Below are 18,823 nucleotides of genomic sequence, written 5' to 3' on the forward strand. Positions count from 1 at the left end.
AACGTCAGTACTTTGATCCAACAGCTTTATTTACAAATCTGTACGGACAAAATGTTACCAAGTGACTCTGAACTGGCTTCACTAATTTACTGCAATGCACATGTTTGAGTGTAGTATTAATACTTTTTCTGTAACAAAGTATATCTTCATTGCAATACTACTACTACTAATAATAATAATAATCCCTTTAATTTATATAGCGCATTTTAAGATACTCAAAGACACTTTAGATGTTACATTATGCACCGTAGACAGCTATGGGGAGAAATTCAGGGTTAAGTGTCTTGCTCAAGGACACATCGACTAGGGCGGAGATTGAACTGCCAACCCCCTGATTGAAAGATAGACATGCTAACCACTGACCCACAGTCGCCCCCCATATTAGTACTTTTGAAGACTATTTTGCAGTGTGGTATGAGTGGTTCTCCCCGTGTCAGCATGGGTTCTCCCTGGGATCTCTCTGGGTTCTATCTAGAATCTCTATGGGTTCTCTAAGTTCTCCATGGGTACTCTCTGAGTTCTCTCTGGGATCTCCCTGGGTTCACCCTGGGTTCTCTTCAGGCGTCTGAGTGGAGTTGGGTTTGTTTCAAAGGAAAGAACATGCTGCCCATCCTCCCACCCCGTCATTTAATGACTAACACATGTGGACCCCCACTGTGTGCTGGAGCAGCAGGAAGGCTCAACACCATAGGAAACACAGGGTTGTTTTCACAATAAAAGCCTGGTGCCATGTTTTCTCTCCTCGTTCACCGATAGATTCTGGATCAGGTACTGAGTGGTTAGACCATTAGATAGTCTATTGGTTAGTTAGACCTTAGCTAGCCTGGTTAACTCCGCGGCACTTCATAGAGAAATGCACGGCGCTGGTTCAAGTACAAGATGTCCTGTCACGCTGGAGTATTCACCGATTACAGAACAACAGAAAGCAAAACTGTCTAAATTGCTACAGAGATTCGGTTATGTGTTCAGCCCGACGGGAATACAGGTAGGTGCACACTCATTAAACCGGCATTATCGGCTGGGGCGCTGACAGGACACGAAACTGCGGCGTGGACTGCAGCGCAGCATCAGCAGGAACTGGCGTGGACTGCGGCGCAGCGTCAGCGGGAACCAGCGTGGACTGCGGCGCAGCGTCAGCGGGAACCAGCGTGGACTGCGGCGCAGCGTCAGCGGGAACCGGCGTGGACTGCGGCGCAGCGTCAGCGGGAACCGGCGTGGACTGCGGCCGAAGCAGGACCATGCTCTCCGGGACATCATGTCGGAGGCGGCAGCTGGAACACTCCACCGATGCAGTCCGGAGGTTTGCGCCCCCCACTCCGGGGCTGGGCCTGCGTGACCTCTGCCCCTGGGGCTACAAGGCCCCCCATAAGCCCAACGGGTCCCGTTAAAGGAGTCTGGTGCCGAGACCCTATGGGGGTTGTAGTTTCCCTTCTGGAGGCTACAAGGGCCCCCATAGGCCAAGCGGGTCCCTTCGAAGGGGTTGTAGTCTGGGTCCATCCTTGGTCGGTTCGTTCTGTTATGTGCAGCTGGTGCAGGTGATTGGACACAGGAGGAAACAATCAGGGACAGGGCAGACAATCACAGGGACAGGAAGTGCAGAGAAACAGAGGACACAAGGACTTCAAAATAAAAATAAAACAGGAAACACGACACAACACTACAGATCCTGACAACTTTGTAGTTTAACTTTATTGAAGAAATTGTACTTGCTTGATTCTTGTTGTTCTGAGTTTGGACTCATGGTTTAATGCACTTATTGTAAGTCGCTTTGGATAAAAGCGTGAGCTAAATGACATGTAATGTAATGACAACTACGTCCAAACTCAACTCGTAGATTTTTGTTTTGAGAGTGCAGGTTTTTGAGAGCGCAGTTTTGAGAGCAAAGGTTTTTGATTTGCAGCAACAAATTATAGTTTCATAAGCAAAACTAACAATTAATTCACTTACAAACAAGAAATTTGCTCTCAAAACCCACTTTTTGTTGCGTAATAAAGACACAAATCGAAAGTTATGTATGTAACTACGGTTCTATGAATCCTTCCTGACCGCCAGAGGCGGTGCTTAGCACTGGATATCTTCCGTCTCACGCACACGCAGGTCGAGTTTTAATAACAACAAAGTCACATGTGACCTCGGGTGACCCCCGGCCAGGTATAAGTTCCGGTGTCATCCCGAGATCAGTCCTACGGAATCTTCTCGCGAAATCACGAAAATTCCGAGTGACCAAAAACTCTGGCGGTCAGGAAGGATGAACCTAAGTTACGTATGTAACTACGGTTCTATGAATCCTGGAGGCGGTGCTTAGCACTGGATGACTTATATCAACAGAGTCACAAGGAAACCCAAGGAGCCTGACTAGTAGAGGAATCTGGACGAAGAACCCCCCCTCCCCAGTGGGTGAGGGATAGCAACGTAGTATCTGGAGAATGTGCTTGGTGATGCCCATGAGGCTGCAGCACATATATCCTCCACTGGCACACCCCTCAGGGTTGCCCATGACGTGGAAACATCCTGATAGACCCCTCACTCCGGATGGCAGAGCACGGCCATTCGCTTTGTATGCACAGGCAATGGCCTCCACTATCCAGTGGGGCAGGCGCTGTTTTGAAAGGGCATAGCCCTTCCTAGGCCCACCATAGCAGATGAAAAGCTGCTCTGACTGTCGTATGCCTGTGGTGGCCCGCACTGCGCACAGGAGCCTTGACCTCTCCTCCCCCAATGGGGGGTCAAATTGTGCAGCCAGACAGGCTGGTTGAGATACGAGCGTGCCAGCACCTTAGGGAGAAAACGCTGCATTAGGCCATAGTGTGACACACAAACCATCCGAGTTTCACCTGAGACAGGAGTCACTCACCGAGAGGGCGTGCAGTTCGCCTACTCGCTTTGCCGAAGTGATGGCAAGGAGAAGAAACGGTCTTTGCCGACAACCATCTCAGCTCTGCCTCTGCCCAGGGGTTCGAAAGGAGGCGAGCATAGGGTGTCCAGTACTAAGGACAGGTCCCATGGAGGAGCCCTTGAGGTGCTCGGGGGATGCAGTCGCTGAACCCCTTTTAAGAAGACCTGTGGCATTGTCGATTTTAACCTGCTGCCATGAGATAGCAGCTACATACACCCTCAGGGTAGAGGGAGACCGGCCCTTATCTAGGAGGGACTCAAGTATAACAGGCACGGGGCACTGCACCGGGTCCTTGTTGTGACCCATGCACCAGTCTGAAAACAGCCTCTATGAAACGGTAAGACCTTCAGGAACTTGTTGAGTCCCCTGAGATAGTACTGAGCGCAGTCCGCCGTCTTTCTTCCCTACGACGGAAGTAGGTTGAGTAGGACCCCCTGGGCTGTGTCAACTTTTGCTGGGTCGGCGATGGTGGTCACCGTGACCCGGCTGAAGGCTGGGGGGCGGCGTCGGAATTGGAGCTTGTAGCCCTGGGTTAGGGTGGAAACCACCCAAGGGTCTGGAGCATGAGCTGCCCAGTAGCTGATATGCTGCTGGGAGAAATAACCAACGGCTGTTGAGCGTGGATTGGCCTCCCAGCAGGGCGCTGAGGCCAGTGGCCGGCTGTTGTGGCGAGCTGGGGATGAAAATGGCCCCAGTGGGCCGACATGGAGACCCCGGGTCTGCGGTGTGCAGGCATGTCCCTGCGAAGACCAGAAAACTGCTGCCTGGTCTGACCAGCTTGCACAGTTCGCTGAAGCGACTGAAGTGCAGCCGAGCCAAACAGCTCCCCGTGCTCGACTGGGACAGCACGGAGGACGCTTCTACAGATCTCCGACAAGGGTGACTGCGACAGCCAAACCTGGCGGTGGGTTTGTACCAGGGTGGACATCAAGCGCCCAAGTTCCCTGGACATGAGCGCCAACTCCTGCAGTGAAGCATCACTGAGGCTGGTGGCTGAAGTGTCGAAATTAGTCTGCTGCAGAGAGGCTGAGAGGGCAAGCATGAGATGAGAGAGAGAGTTGCCAATACGGCCCATGCCCGCTGCCGTGTTGTAAGCCCGGGAAAGCAGGTCCTGTGTGACCCGACACTGGGGTCGAGGACACCTGGCCTCTGAGTCTCCGCAGGGGAAACTATGAGGGACGCAATAGTCGTCTCAATGGCTGGCATGCGCTTAAGGCCATATTTGGCCGCGTCCTGTATGGACGCCAGGGTTCGGCCATCCGTTGTGAGATGGGAGAGAGCACTGGTGTCTCTCCAACATACGTGCAACTCCCTCAAATACTCCTCGGAGGGAGGGACAGAAAAGGTGGCAGGGGTGGGAACGCGCCTGAGGAACGCACTAGAATGTAGGGGTTCCGGCTGCTGTATAACCAGCTGCAGGCGTGCCAGTGCTGCGCGAATGACAGGCCCCATGGAGCTGTCGACTGCCCCCTCTGAAAGGTTAGGGTCTGAGGAATGGGAACCAGGCCCAGAAGCATGGGTGGGCCACTCGTCACTGTAGTCAGTAAAGAGATTGGCGGACGCAGCCACTGAGATAATGTCCTCCTGTGGGAACGGCTCAGCCACGGGTGGATTTGATGCCTCAGTCCTGCCTCAGTCCTGCCTGCAGTCAGCAGATCTACTCTATAAGCCAACCCGCCAGATTTAACTCTTGGGGGTTAAACTCCCCCGGGGCTTCAGAGAGCCGGCGTCTGTAACGGGTCGGTTGGGTTGGATCTGGCTGCCCTGATGGGGGGAGGTCGACCTCACTGCTCAGATGTTCCACCTGGGCCAGTCTAGGTGACTGGGACGCCCTCTTCGCTAGCCTGGTAGCTGTCGGTATTAGCATGGTATCAGTTAGCCTGAGTGGAGACACTATGCTAGCTATACACGGCGGAAATGCTACTGAGGTCAATGCACACGCTATCCGAATCACTCACCGAAAGCCGATCGTGCCGGTGTAGCAATCTGGCCACACCGAGCGGACACGCTCTCGTTAGCGCTCCACTCAGTTAGCAGGAGCGAGAGCGCTCTGTCTACCGTGGAGTCCGCTTCGTGGAAAACAATGTTAGTCGATCGCACCCGTTTGATGCTTCACGGTGTAAAGGTGGCCAACCTGGTGAAGACCGAAGACAGACCTGTGCGTCCTCCGGACCGGCTCGATGGTCCGACGTAAAGAAACGCACCGTCTCCCCCCTAAAAGGGACAGCTTGTCGCATCCTTTGGAGGGAGAAAGACCCGCAACTCCGACCAGTGGTCACAAGGCTACACACGACGAGCGTCAGCATTTTTCTTTGTACAATTCCAGCTTAGCTGATGCTAACATAATAGTTAGACTACGTAGCGAGAAGATGAAAAAGGACTGATCTCGGGATGACACCGGAACTTATACCTGGCCGGGGGTCACACGAGGTCACACGTGACTTTGTTGTTATTAAAACTCGACCTGCGTGTGCGGTCAGGAAGGATGAAATAGAACTACCTTCATAGATGAGCTGCAGCTGCGGGATGAGCTGAGTGGCTTCAGGTGTGACCCGGAGTGCGCCCGGCTCGTCCCCGCCGCCAAGCGCGTAGGTACCGGGTGTCACTGTGCGACCGGGCTGAGGAGGGAGTCCTAACATGTTCTGATCAACAAGAACCCAGAATACATACTACAAACTGTGATACACACACACACACACAGACATAGACACACCTACACACACACACACTCTTCATGTTGTGGATGTTAACTGTGTGTGTGTATATATATGTGTGTGCGTGTATGTGTTTGTCTTGTCCTTCAGACACACACATACTGATGGTCAGCAGAGAGAATGCAGCTTTAACACATGAAGCATAGACTTCTATACAACCAGAGGAGTCGCCCCCTGGTGGTCAGGAGAGAGAATGCAGCTTTAACACATGAAGCATAGACTTCTGTACAACCAGAGGAGTCGCCCCCTGGTGGTCAGGAGAGAGAATGCAGCTTTAACACATGAAGCATAGACTTCTATACAACCAGAGGAGTCGCCCCCTGGTGGTCAGTAGAGAGAATGCAGCTTTAACACATGAAGCATAGACTTCTATACAACCAGAGGAGTCACCCCCTGGTGGTCAGGAGAGAGAATGCAGCTTTATCACATGAAGCATAGACTTCTATACAACTAGAGGAGTCGCCCCTGGTAACACATGATGCATTGGCTTCCCTTTAAAGAACCAGAGTTTGTGTCCTGGTTCTAGCACACACACACAACTTTTGCTCTCTCTCTCTCTCCCCGAGGGTCCACGTGGTTACCATGGTGATGAGAAGCTGCCCGGTAACGATGTGACCCTCCACCCCCTCAACTCTTATCTCAGTGGAAACCCCTCCCCTCTCTCTCAGTAAGATGTGACTCTCATTCGACCGATCACACCGGAGGAAAGACAGAGCAGCACTTGTAGTATCAGTAATCAGTAGTACTCTCAGTAGTACTCTTAGTAGTATCAGTAGTCCTCTCAGTAGTATTATCAGGAGATGCAGTATTTCTTTATTGAACTTCACACGGCGTGTTATGGAGTTTGACTTTGATATTTTCAATCTAACTCATGAAGGAAAACCACGTTCTGGTTTAAGATCTGCTCGTTGTTGTTTCAGATTCAGCTTTTATCTTGGCTTGTAGTCGCCTACTGCAGTTTGAACTGTGATACAAGACTACCTGTCCTGGTCTGGTCTTTTCTGGTCTCTCCTGGTCCATCTTGGTCTCTCCCGGTCTGGTCTGGTCTAAAATCAGACAGGATGTTCTGGAAGACCACTGCCTGGTCGTGGGACGATACAGCAGATAACGATGATGGTGGTTATTTGCTTGCAGCAGACCTCAGGAGGACTTCGGACTCCAGTTCAGATATGGACCTGAACTGCATCCCAACCACAGCTGGACTCAAAGCGCTGACAAACCACAGCCTGGACCCCACAAACCCCACCTGCAGCCATTACGTCTCCACGCCGTGTGTCAACACCAACCGGCGTCAGGCAACCCGAGAGAGCAGCAGCGCCCAGCAACTACCGGTGAGTCCACCACCGCCACACATACAACTTCACAGGTACCTTTACCTTCAGCAATACAAGTGTCGTTAAATAGATCAAGTCGGACTTGGTCTTGAGTTGGGAATTGGGGTAGATTTTCAGTTCAATCCATGCAGGTGTATCTTTGAATCTATGCATGTCATGTGTAGCTACCGAGAGACAGGACCTAAACGCCGTTGAAAAGAAACTTTATTCTTCACTTAACCAGTAGAATTACTTAAATAGAGGAATCACCGATATATAACACACACACACACACACACACACACACACACACACACACACACACACACACACACACACACACACAATCAGGGACAGGGCAGACAATCACAGGGACAGGAAGTGAAGGGAAACAGAGGACACGAGAGACAGGACTTCAAAATAAAATAGGAAACAACTCCAGATCCTGACAATGCAGGTGTATCTTCATTCTTACATCTTCTACATTTTGTGGATATAGTTGATATTATTATTGAAGATGCTGAGATTCGGGGCTCTGAAAATTATGTTACCATTGCAACAGACACATGATGCATTAATTACCATTGCAACAGACACATGATGCATTAGTTACCATTGCAACAGACACAGGATGCATTAGCTAACATTGCAATAGACACATGATGCATTAGTTACCATTGCAACAGACACATGATGCATTTGTTACCATTGCAATAGACACATGATGCATTTGTTACCATTGCAACAGACACATGATGCATTAGCTACCATTGCAATAGACACATGATGCATTTGTTACCATTGCAACAGACACATGATGCATTAGCTACCATTGCAACAGACACATGATGCATTAGCTAACATTGCAATAGACACACAATGCATTAGTTACCATTGCAACAGACACATGATGCATTAGCTACCATTGCAACAGACACATGATGCATTAATTACCATTGCAACAGACACATGATGCATTAGCTACCATTGCAACAGACACAGGATGCATTAGTTATCGCAACAGACACAGGATACATTAATTACCATTGCAACAGACACAGGATGCATTAGCTAACATTGCAACAGACACATGATGCATTAATTACCATTGCAACAGACACAGGATGCATTAGCTAACATTGCAACAGACACATGATGCATTAGTTACCATTGCAACAGACACATGATGCATTAGTTACCATTGCAACAGACACAGGATGCATTAGTTACCATTGCAACAGACACAGGATGCATTAGCTAACATTGCAACAGACACATGATGCATTAATTACCATTGCAACAGACACATGATGCATTAATTACCATTGCAACAGACACAGGATGCATTAGCTAACATTGCAACAGACACATGATGCATTAGTTACCATTGCAACAGACACATGATGCATTAGTTACCATTGCAACAGACACAGGATGCATTAGCTAACATTGCAATAGACACATGATGCATTAATTACCATTGCAACAGACACATGATGCATTAGTTACCATTGCAACAGACACAGGATGCATTAGCTAACATTGCAATAGACACATGATGCATTAGTTACCATTGCAACAGACACATGATGCATTAGTTACCATTGCAACAGACACATGATGCATTAGTTACCATTGCAACAGACACATGATGCATTAGCTAACATTGCAATAGACACATGATGCATTAGTTACCATTGCAATAGACACAGGATACATTAGCTACCATTGCAACAGACACAGGATGCATTAGCTAACATTGCAATAGACACATGATGCATTAGTTACCATTGCAACAGACACATGATGCATTAGTTACCATTGCAACAGACACATGATGCATTAGCTAACATTGCAATAGACACATGATGCATTAGCTAACATTGCAATAGACACATGATGCATTAGTTACCATTGCAATAGACACATGATGCATTAGCTACTATTGCAATAGACACAGGATACATTAGTTACCATTGCAATAGACACATTATGCTTTAGTTACCATTGCAACAGACACATGATGCATTAGCTACCATTGCAATAGACACAGGATACATTAGCTACCATTGCAATAGACACATGATGCATTAGTTACCATTGCAACAGACACATGATGCATTAGTTACCATTGCAACAGACACATGATGCATTAGTTACCATTGCAACAGACACATGATGCATTAGCTAACATTGCAATAGACACATGATGCATTAGCTAACATTGCAATAGACACATGATGCATTAGTTACCATTGCAATAGACACATGATGCATTAGCTACCATTGCAATAGACACAGGATACATTAGTTACCATTGCAATAGACACATTATGCTTTAGTTACCATTGCAACAGACACATGATGCATTAGCTACCATTGCAATAGACACATGATGCATTAGCTACCATTGCAACAGACACATGATGCATTAGTTACCATTGCAACAGACACATGATGCATTAGCTACCATTGCAACAGACACATGATGCATTAGTTACCATTGCAACAGACACATGATGCATTAGCTACCATTGCAACAGACACATGATGCATTAGTTACCATTGCAACAGACACATGATGCATTAGTTACCATTGCAACAGACACATGATGCATTAATTACCATTGCAACAGACACATGATGCATTAGTTACCATTGCAACAGACACATGATGCATTAGCTACCATTGCAACAGACACATGATGCATTAATTACCATTGCAACAGACACATGATGCATTAGTTACCATTGCAACAGACACATGATGCATTAGCTACCATTGCAACAGACACATGATGCATTAGCTACCATTGCAACAGACACATGATGCATTAGCATTATTGTACTTGTGCATAATAATGGAAGTAATGGATTTCTTCTCACGTGTTGTTCAGTAAAGTGTGTGTGGTTCAGTTTAAATTAATCTAATCTCTGTTTGCTGACTGACTGCAGATAGCTGACACGCTGTTAAACCACACAAGGACCACCTTTCGCTCTTTAGAGGGTCAGGACCTGGACCCGGTCTACAGTTCAGGTCTGTGAGGGTCTAGCTGGAGACCGTCAGAGTCCAAAGCAGAAAACATCCTGAATGACAGAATGTCAGCGTTCACACGGGGGAGGGGGAGTGTGTGTGTGTGTCTTTGTGTGTGTTTGCGTGTGTGTGTGTGTGTGTGTGTGTGTGTGTCTGTGTGTGTGTGCGTGCAGTAACTAACAGTCAGAAGAATAGCAGGAAACACACACACACACTCACAAAAATACTGGATGTATCCCTGCGATAAGACACACACTTCCTGAACACTCTGCTCTCCAACATCCAGTTGACTGTTGAGCCCCTCGCAAACTGGTTCACCTGGACCAGCTGGACCCGGGTCAGATCTGGTTCTGTAAAGCTTGATTGGACCCGTATTTTGTCCTTGTTTTTTTAAATCTGGATTTATATTAGTCCAGATTCTTTGTCTCTGAAGTCTGATCCTGGAATAAATCTCTTTCTTCTGTACCAGGGTTAGCTATAGTTTTGGTTCTGTAGACCTGGTTCAGACCTGGGAAGTTTGGGTTAGACCACGATCTGGTTCTATAAATCTGAGCTGGTTTTGTTGAAAACTTAGTATTTCTTTCTGTGAATCTGGACCTGGATTAGACCTGGATCTGTCTTTATTATTCTGGATTTATATCGAACCGGATCGTCTGACCCCTGGATCTAGATCTGGATCTTGGATGGACGGGTGGAGGTTCAGGATTTGAACCATCAACTCGATCAGCTGTCATGCACACAATCCACCGTCTGTGTCGAGTCTGCATCGGACAGAATCTGCCTCAGGTCTGATTCATTGATCACAATGAGTTCTGTTTCATTCAAATATCCAACGTTTAGTTCTGAGTCTGTTTTATAAAAGTTACTCATTTAGAAGTGGAGGGGGGTCGAGGGGGGAGTCCAGTTTCAGAGGGTTTACTACAGGCTTTCCTTCAGGATTTTAGTGGATCTCGGACCCTCTAGGGGATCTGGGGTCATGCACCTAAAGAAAATGTTTTGCCACCAGGTGAGATGCTTTAGCTTCTTTATGAGGTCGCTCGCATCAGCTCAGCTACTGGGGACTAGTAGAGTCCAGTAGAACCCAGTAGAGTCCAGTAGAACTCAGTAGATTATAGAAGAACCCATAAGAGTCAAGAAGAGTCCAGTAGAACCCCGTAGAGTCCAGTAGAGTCCAGTAGAACTCAGTAGATTATAGAAGAACCCATAAGAGTCAAGAAGAGTCCAGAAGAACCCAGTAGAGTCCAGTAGAACTCAGTAGATTATAGAAGAACCCATAAGAGTCAAGAAGAGTCCAGAAGAACCCAGTAGAGTCCAGTAGAACTCAGTAGATTATAGAAGAACCCATAAGAGTCAAGAAGAGTCCAGAAGAACCCAATAGAGTCCAGTAGAACCCAGTAGAGTCCAGAAGAACCCAGTAGATACCTGTAGAGAACATCACAAGTCATGTTGCAACCGGTGTCTCTTCTGATTGGCTGCTCAGTGTGATGTCACTGCAGGCTCTGATTGGCTGTTTGTCATTTCCAATCAAAACCTCCAGAGATGTCAATCAATAATTCACACACAATAAAGACTGTAGTGTGTGTGTGTGTGTGTATCACTGTTTGTGTGTATCAGTATGTGTGTGTATCACTGTTTGTGTGTATCAGTATGTGTGTGTATCACTGTTTGTGTGTATCAGTATGTGTGTGTGTGTGTGTATCACTGTTTGTGTGTATCAGTATGTGTGTGTGAGTGTGTATCACTGTTTGTGTGTATCAGTATGTGTGTGTGTGTGTATCACTGTTTGTGTGTATCAGTATGTGTGTGTGTGTGTATCACTGTTTGTGTGTATCAGTGTGTGTGTGTGTGTGTATCACTGTTTGTGTGTATCAGTATGTGTGTGTATCACTGTTTGTGTGTATCAGTATGTGTGTGTGTGTGTATCACTGTTTGTGTGTATCAGTGTGTGTGTGTGTGTGTATCACTGTTTGTGTGTATCAGTATGTGTGTGTGTGTGTATCACTGTTTGTGTGTATCAGTATGTGTGTGTGAGTGTGTATCACTGTTTGTGTGTATCAGTATGTGTGTGTGTGTGTATCACTGTTTGTGTGTATCAGTGTGTGTGTGTGTGTGTGTGTATCACTGTTTGTGCGTATCAGTGTGTGTGTGTGTATCACTGTTTGTGTGTATCAGTGTGTGTGTATCTGTGTGTGTATCACTGTTTGTGCGTATCAGTGTGTGTGTGTGTGTATCACTGTTTGTGTGTATCAGTGTGTGTGTGTGTGTGTGTGTATCACTGTTTGTGCGTATCAGTGTGTGTGTGAGTGTGTATCACTGTTTGTGCATATCAGTGTGTGTGTGTGTATCACTGTTTGTGTGTATCAGTGTGTGTGCGTGAGTGTGTATCACTGTTTGTGTGTATCAGTGTGTGTGTGTGTATCACTGTTTGTGTGTATCAGTGTGTGCGTGAGTGTGTATCACTGTTTGTGTGTATCAGTATGTGTGTGTGTGTGTGTGTGTCACTGTTTGTGTGTATCAGTATGTGTGTGTGTGTGTATCACTGTTTGTGTGTATCAGTATGTGTGTGTGTGTGTGTATCACTGTTTGTGTGTATCAGTATGTGTGTGTGTGTGTGTATCACTGTTTTTGTGTATCAGTGTGTGTGTGAGTGTGTATCACTGTTTGTGTGTATCAGTGTGTGTGCGTGAGTGTGTATCACTGTTTGTGTGTATCAGTGTGTGTGCGTGAGTGTGTATCACTGTTTGTGTGTATCAGTGTGTGTGCGTGAGTGTGTATCACTGTTTGTGTGTATCAGTGTGTGCGTGAGTGTGTATCACTATTTGTGAGTATCAGTGTGTGTGTGAGTGTGTATCTGTGTGTGTATCACTGTTTGTGTGTATCACTGTTTGTGTGTATCACTGTGTGTGTGTATCAGTGTGTGTGTGTATCTGTGTGTGTATCACTGTCAGTGTGTATCAGTGTGAGAGTGTGAGTGTGTATCACTGTATGTGTGTATCAGTGTGTGTGTGAGTGTGTATCACTGTGTGTGTGTATCAGTGTGTATCTGTGTGTGTATCACTGTTTGTGTGTATCACTGTTTGTGTGTATCAGTGTGTGTGTGTGAGTGTGTATCACTGTTTGTGTGTATCAGTGTGTGTGTGTATCAGTGTGTGTGTGTATCAGTGTATGTGTGTATCAGTGTGTGTGTGTATCAGTGTGTGTGTGAGTGTGTATCACTGTTTGTGTGTATCAGTGTGTGTGTGAGTGTGTATCACTGTTTGTGTGTATCAGAGTGTGTGTGTATCAGTGTGTGCGTGAGTGTGTATCACTGTTTGTGTGTATCACTGTGTGTGTGTATCAGTGTGTGTGTGTGAGTGTGTATCACTGTTTGTGTGTATCAGTGTGTATCTGTGTGTGTATCAGTGTGTGTGTGTATCAGTGTGTGTGTGTATCACTGTTTGTGTGTATCACTGTTTGTGTGTATCAGTGTGTGTGTGTATCACTGTTTGTGTGTATCAGTGTGTGTGTGAGTGTGTATCACTGTTTGTGTGTATCAGTGTGTATCTGTGTGTGTATCAGTGTGTGTGTGTATCAGTGTGTGTGTGTATCACTGTTTGTGTGTATCACTGTTTGTGTGTATCAGTGTGTGTGTGTGTATCAGTGTGTGTGTGTGTGTGTCAGTGTGTGTGTGTATCACTGTTTGTGTGTATCACTGTTTGTGTGTATCAGTGTGTGTATCAGTGTGTGTGTATCTGTGTGTGTATCACTGTCAGTGTGTATCACTGTTTGTGTGTATCAGTGTGTGTGTGTATCACTGTTTGTGTGTATCAGTGTGTGTATCACTGTCAGTGTGTATCACTGTTTGTGTGTATCAGTGTGTATCTGTGTGTGTATCACTGTTTGTGTGTATCACTGTCAGTGTGTATCACTGTGTGTGTGTATCAGTGTGTATCTGTGTGTGTATCACTGTCAGTGTGTATCAGTGTGTGTGTGTATCAGTGTGTATCTGTGTGTGTGTGTATCAGTGTGTGTGTATCAGTGTGTGTGTGTATCAGTGTGTGTGTGTATCAGTGTGTGTGTGTATCACTGTCAGTGTGTATCAGTGTGTGTATCAGTGTGTGTGTATCAGTATGTGTGTGTATCAGTGTGTGTGTATCAGTGTGTGTGTGTATCAGTGTGTGTGTATCAGTGTGTGTGTGTATCAGTGTGTGTGTATCAGTGTGTGTGTGTATCAGTGTGTGTGTGTATCAGTGTGTGTGTATCACTGTCAGTGTGTATCAGTGTGTGTATCAGTGTGTGTGTGTATCAGTGTGTGTGTATGTGTGTGTGTGTATCAGTGTGTGTGTGTGTGTATCAGTGTGTGTGTGTATCAGTGTGTGTGTGTATCAGTGTGTGTGTGTATCAGTGTGTGTGTATCAGTGTGTGTGTATCAGTGTGTGTGTATCAGTGTGTGTGTGTATCAGTGTGTGTGTATCAGTGTGTGTGTGTATCAGTGTGTGTGTGTATCAGTGTGTGTGTATCAGTGTGTGTGTGTATCAGTGTGTGTGTATCAGTGTGTGTGTGTATCAGTGTGTGTGTATCAGTGTGTGTGTGTATCAGTGTGTGTGTATCAGTGTGTGTGTGTATCAGTGTGTGTGTGTGTATCAGTGTGTGTGTGTATCAGTGTGTGTGTATCAGTGTGTGTGTGTATCAGTGTGTGTGTGTGTATCAGTGTGTGTGTGTATCAGTGTGTGTGTATCAGTGTGTGTGTATCAGTGTGTGTGTATCAGTGTGTGTGTGTATCAGTGTGTGTGTGTATCAGTGTGTGTGTATCACTGTGTGTGTGTATCAGTGTGTGTGTGTGTATCAGTGTGTGTGTATCACTGTGTGTGTGTATCAGTGTGTGTGTGTATCAGTGTGTGTGTATCAGTGTGTGTGTGTGTATCAGTGTGTGTGTGTGTATCAGTGTGTGTGTGTATCAGTGTGTGTGTATCAGTGTGTGTGTATCAGTGTGTGTGTATCAGTGTGTGTGTGTATCAGTGTGTGTGTGTATCAGTGTGTGTGTATCACTGTGTGTGTGTATCAGTGTGTGTGTGTATCAGTGTGTGTGTGTTTGAACAGGCTACACAAACACTCTGCTACGACAAACTTGAAGTGTGTGTTTGTCCTCCCTGAGTTCTGCCTTCAGGCCTTTCTCAGGCTGCAGCTATGGAATGCCAAATAATAATATATAATGATAATAAGAATAATAAGAATATATTATCATGATATATTATGTTTAATTACTATAATCATATTATATAATAATAATTATAATAACAACAATATGTAATCCTTATCAATGATCTTTTGGACCTCATGACATCATGTGACCAAACAGGAAGTGTGATGTTCTTGAGCCCTCGTTGTTGACTAAAGGAGAGGAACAACATCAGAGCGTTTCTCTTTCAACTGATCAAAGACCCAAAGCAGAAAACTGAGGACCAGAAATGGGACCAGGAATCTGATCCAGGACCAGAAGGTCGAAGGTGTGTTTCACTTCCATCATTGTGTTTAAATACCAACTGTCTCGGAGGACATGTGAACCGAACCGAACATGCAGAGAAACACAAACAACGAGAGTCTCACTCCGCTTTAAAGACCTCCTCCCTGCTGCTCCTCCTCAGACCCTCCAGGAGTTTAATATCAGCCTGCCAGTTGGAACTCAGGGACATTTAACTTCCTTTGTGGAGAAAACTCTCAGGAGGACGCAACCTTTCCTGCTAGTCATGGTAACAGAGGCCCCCCCCCCCCACCCTGGAGAGTATGAACATCACTCATCCTCTGGAGAGCAGGAAGATCACTCATCCTCTGGAGAGCAGGAAGATCACTCATCCTCTGGAGAGCAGGAACATCACTCATCCTCTGGAGAGCAGGAAGATCACTCATCCTCTGGAGAGCAGGAACTTCATTCATCCTCTTGTCACTCATCCTCTGGAGAGTATGAACATCAATCATCCTCTGGAGAGCAAGAACATCACTCATCCTCTGGAGAGCAGGAACTTCATTCATCCTCTTGTCACTCATCCTCTGGAGAGCAGGAACATCACTCATCCTCTGGAGAGTATGAACATCACTCATCCTCTGGAGAGCAGGAAGATCACTCATCCTCTGGAGAGCAGGAAGATCACTCATCCTCTGGAGAGTATGAACATCACTCATCCTCTGGAGAGCAGGAAGATCACTCATCCTCTGGAGAGCAGGAAGATCACTCATCCTCTGTAGAGTATGAACATCACTCATCCTCTGGAGAGTATGAACATCACTCATCCTCTGGAGAGCAGGAAGATCACTCATCCTCTGGAGAGCAGGAACTTCATTCATCCTCTGGAGAGCAAGAACTTCACTCATCCTCTGGAGAGCAAGAACATCACTCATCCTCTGGAGAGTATGAACATCACTCATCCTCTGGAGAGCAGGAACATCACTCATCCTCTGGAGAGCAGGAACTTCATTCATCCTCTTGTCACTCATCCTTTGGAGAGTATGAACATCAATCATCCTCTGGAGAGCAAGAACATCACTCATCCTCTGGAGAGCAGGAACTTCATTCATCCTCTTGTCACTCATCCTCTGGAGAGCAGGAACATCACTCATCCTCTGGAGAGTATGAACATCACTCATCCTCTGGAGAGCAGGAAGATCACTCATCCTCTGGAGAGCAGGAAGATCACTCATCCTCAGGAGAGCAGGAACTTCATTCATCCTCTGGAGAGCAAGAACGTCACTCATCCTCTGGAGAGCAAGAACATCACTCATCCTCTGGAGAGTATGAACATCACTCATCCTCTGGAGAGCAGGAACATCACTCATCCTCTGGAGACCAAGAACATCATTCATCCTCTGGAGAGCAGGAAGATCACTCATCCTCTGGAGAGCAGGAAGATCACTCATCCTCTGGAGAGCAAGAACTTCACTCATCCTCTGGAGAGCAGGAAGATCACTCATCCTCTGGAGAGAAAGAACTTCACTCATCCTCTGGAGAGCAAGAACATCACTCATCCTCTGGAGAGTATGAACATCACTCATCCTCTGGAGAGCAGAAACGTCACTCATTCTCTGGCGAGTATGAACATCACTCATCCTCTGGAGAGCAGGAACATCACTCATCCTCTGGAGAGCAAGAACTTCACTCATCCTCTGGAGAGCAGGAAGATCACTCATCCTCTGGAGAGTATGAACTTCACTCATCCTCTGGAGAGCAAGAACATCACTCATCCTCTGGAGAGCAGAAACGTCACTCGTCCTCTGGAAAGTATGAACATCACTCATCCTCTGGAGAGCAGGAACATCACTCATCCTCTGGAGAGTATGAACATCACTCATCCTCTGGAGAGCAGGAACATCACTCATCCTCTGGAGAGCAGAAACGTCACTCATCCTCGTCACTCATCCTCTGGAGAGTATGAACTTCACTCATCCTCTGGAGAGTATGAACTTCACTCATCCTCTGGAGAGCAGGAACATCACTCATCCTCTGGAGAGCAAGAACATCACTCATCCTCTGGAGAGCAGGAAGATCACTCATCCTCTTGAGAGTATGAACATCACTCATCCTCTGGAGAGCAAGAACATCACTCATCCTCTGGAGAGCAGGAACTTCATTCATCCTCTTGTCACTCATCCTCTGGAGAGCAGGAACATCACTCATCCTCTGGAGAGCAAGAACATCACTCATCCTCTGGAGAGCAGGAACATCACTCATCCTCTGGAGACCAAGAACATCATTCATCCTCTGGAGAGCAGGAACATCACTCATCCTCTGGAAAGCAGGAACATCACTCATCCTCTGGAGAGTCTGAACTTCACTCATCCTCTGGAGAGCAAGAACATCACTCATCCTCTGGAGAGCAGGAACATCACTCATCCTCTGGAGAGCAGGAACATCACTCATCCTCTGGAGAGCAAGAACATCACTCATCCTCTGGAGAGCAGAAACGTCACTCATCCTCTGGAGAGTATGAACATCACTCATCCTCTGGAGAGCAGGAACATCACTCATCCTCTGGAGAGCAGGAACATCACTCATCCTCTGGAGAGTATGAACATCACTCATCCTCTGGAGAGCAGGAACATCACTCATCCTCTGGAGAGCAGAAACATCACTCATCCTCGTCACTCATCCTCTGGAGAGTATGAACTTCACTCATCCTCTGGAGAGCAGGAACATCACTCATCCTCTGGAGAGCAAGAACATCACTCATCCTCTGGAGAGCAGGAAGATCACTCATCCTCTTGAGGGTATTAACATCACTCATCCTCTGGAGAGCAAGAACATCACTCATCCTCTAGAGAGCAGGAACATCACTCATCCTCTGGAGAGCAGAAACGTCACTCATCCTCGTCACTCATCCTCTGGAGAGCAAGAACATCACTCATCCTCTGGAGAGCAGGAACATCACTCATCCTCTGGAGAGTATGAACATCACTCATCATCTGGAGAGCAGAAACGCCACTCATCCTCTGGAGAGTATGAACTTCACTCATCCTCTGGAGAGCAGGAACATCACTCATCCTCTGGAGAGCAAGAACATCACTCATCCTCTGGAGAGCAGGAACATCACTCATCCTCTGGAGACCAAGAACATCACTCATCCTCTGGAGAGCAGGAACATCACTCATCCTCTGGAGACCAAGAACATCATTCATCCTCTGGAGAGCAGGAACATCACTCATCCTCTGGAGAGCAGGAACATCACTCATCCTCTGGAGAGTCTGAACTTCACTCATCCTCTGGAGACCAAGAACATCATTCATCCTCTGGAGAGCAGGAACATCACTCATCCTCTGGAGAGCAGGAACATCACTCATCCTCTGGAGAGCAGGAACATCACTCATCCTCTGGAGAGTATGAACTTCACTCATCCTC

General features: G+C 46.7%; 1 protein-coding gene across 2 annotated transcripts in view; it reads left to right on the plus strand.

The window, feature by feature from the left end:
• The window catches only part of LOC117736508 (regulator of G-protein signaling 3-like), a 49,420-nt gene that overhangs the window by 11,635 nt on the left and 18,962 nt on the right, over positions 1–18,823 (plus strand). The window contains exon 2 of one of the 2 annotated variants that reach the window (XM_034541884.1): positions 6,745–6,941. In XM_034541884.1, coding sequence (XP_034397775.1) covers positions 6,745–6,941 — 197 coding nt within the window. Of the gene's footprint in view, positions 1–6,744; positions 6,942–10,194; positions 10,744–18,823 lie in introns of those variants that run through there. The other variant, XM_034541885.1, reaches the window with a different exon arrangement.

The sequence above is a fragment of the Cyclopterus lumpus genome, chromosome 9, assembly GCF_009769545.1.
Source record: "Cyclopterus lumpus isolate fCycLum1 chromosome 9, fCycLum1.pri, whole genome shotgun sequence".
Lineage (NCBI taxonomy): Eukaryota > Metazoa > Chordata > Actinopteri > Perciformes > Cyclopteridae > Cyclopterus > Cyclopterus lumpus.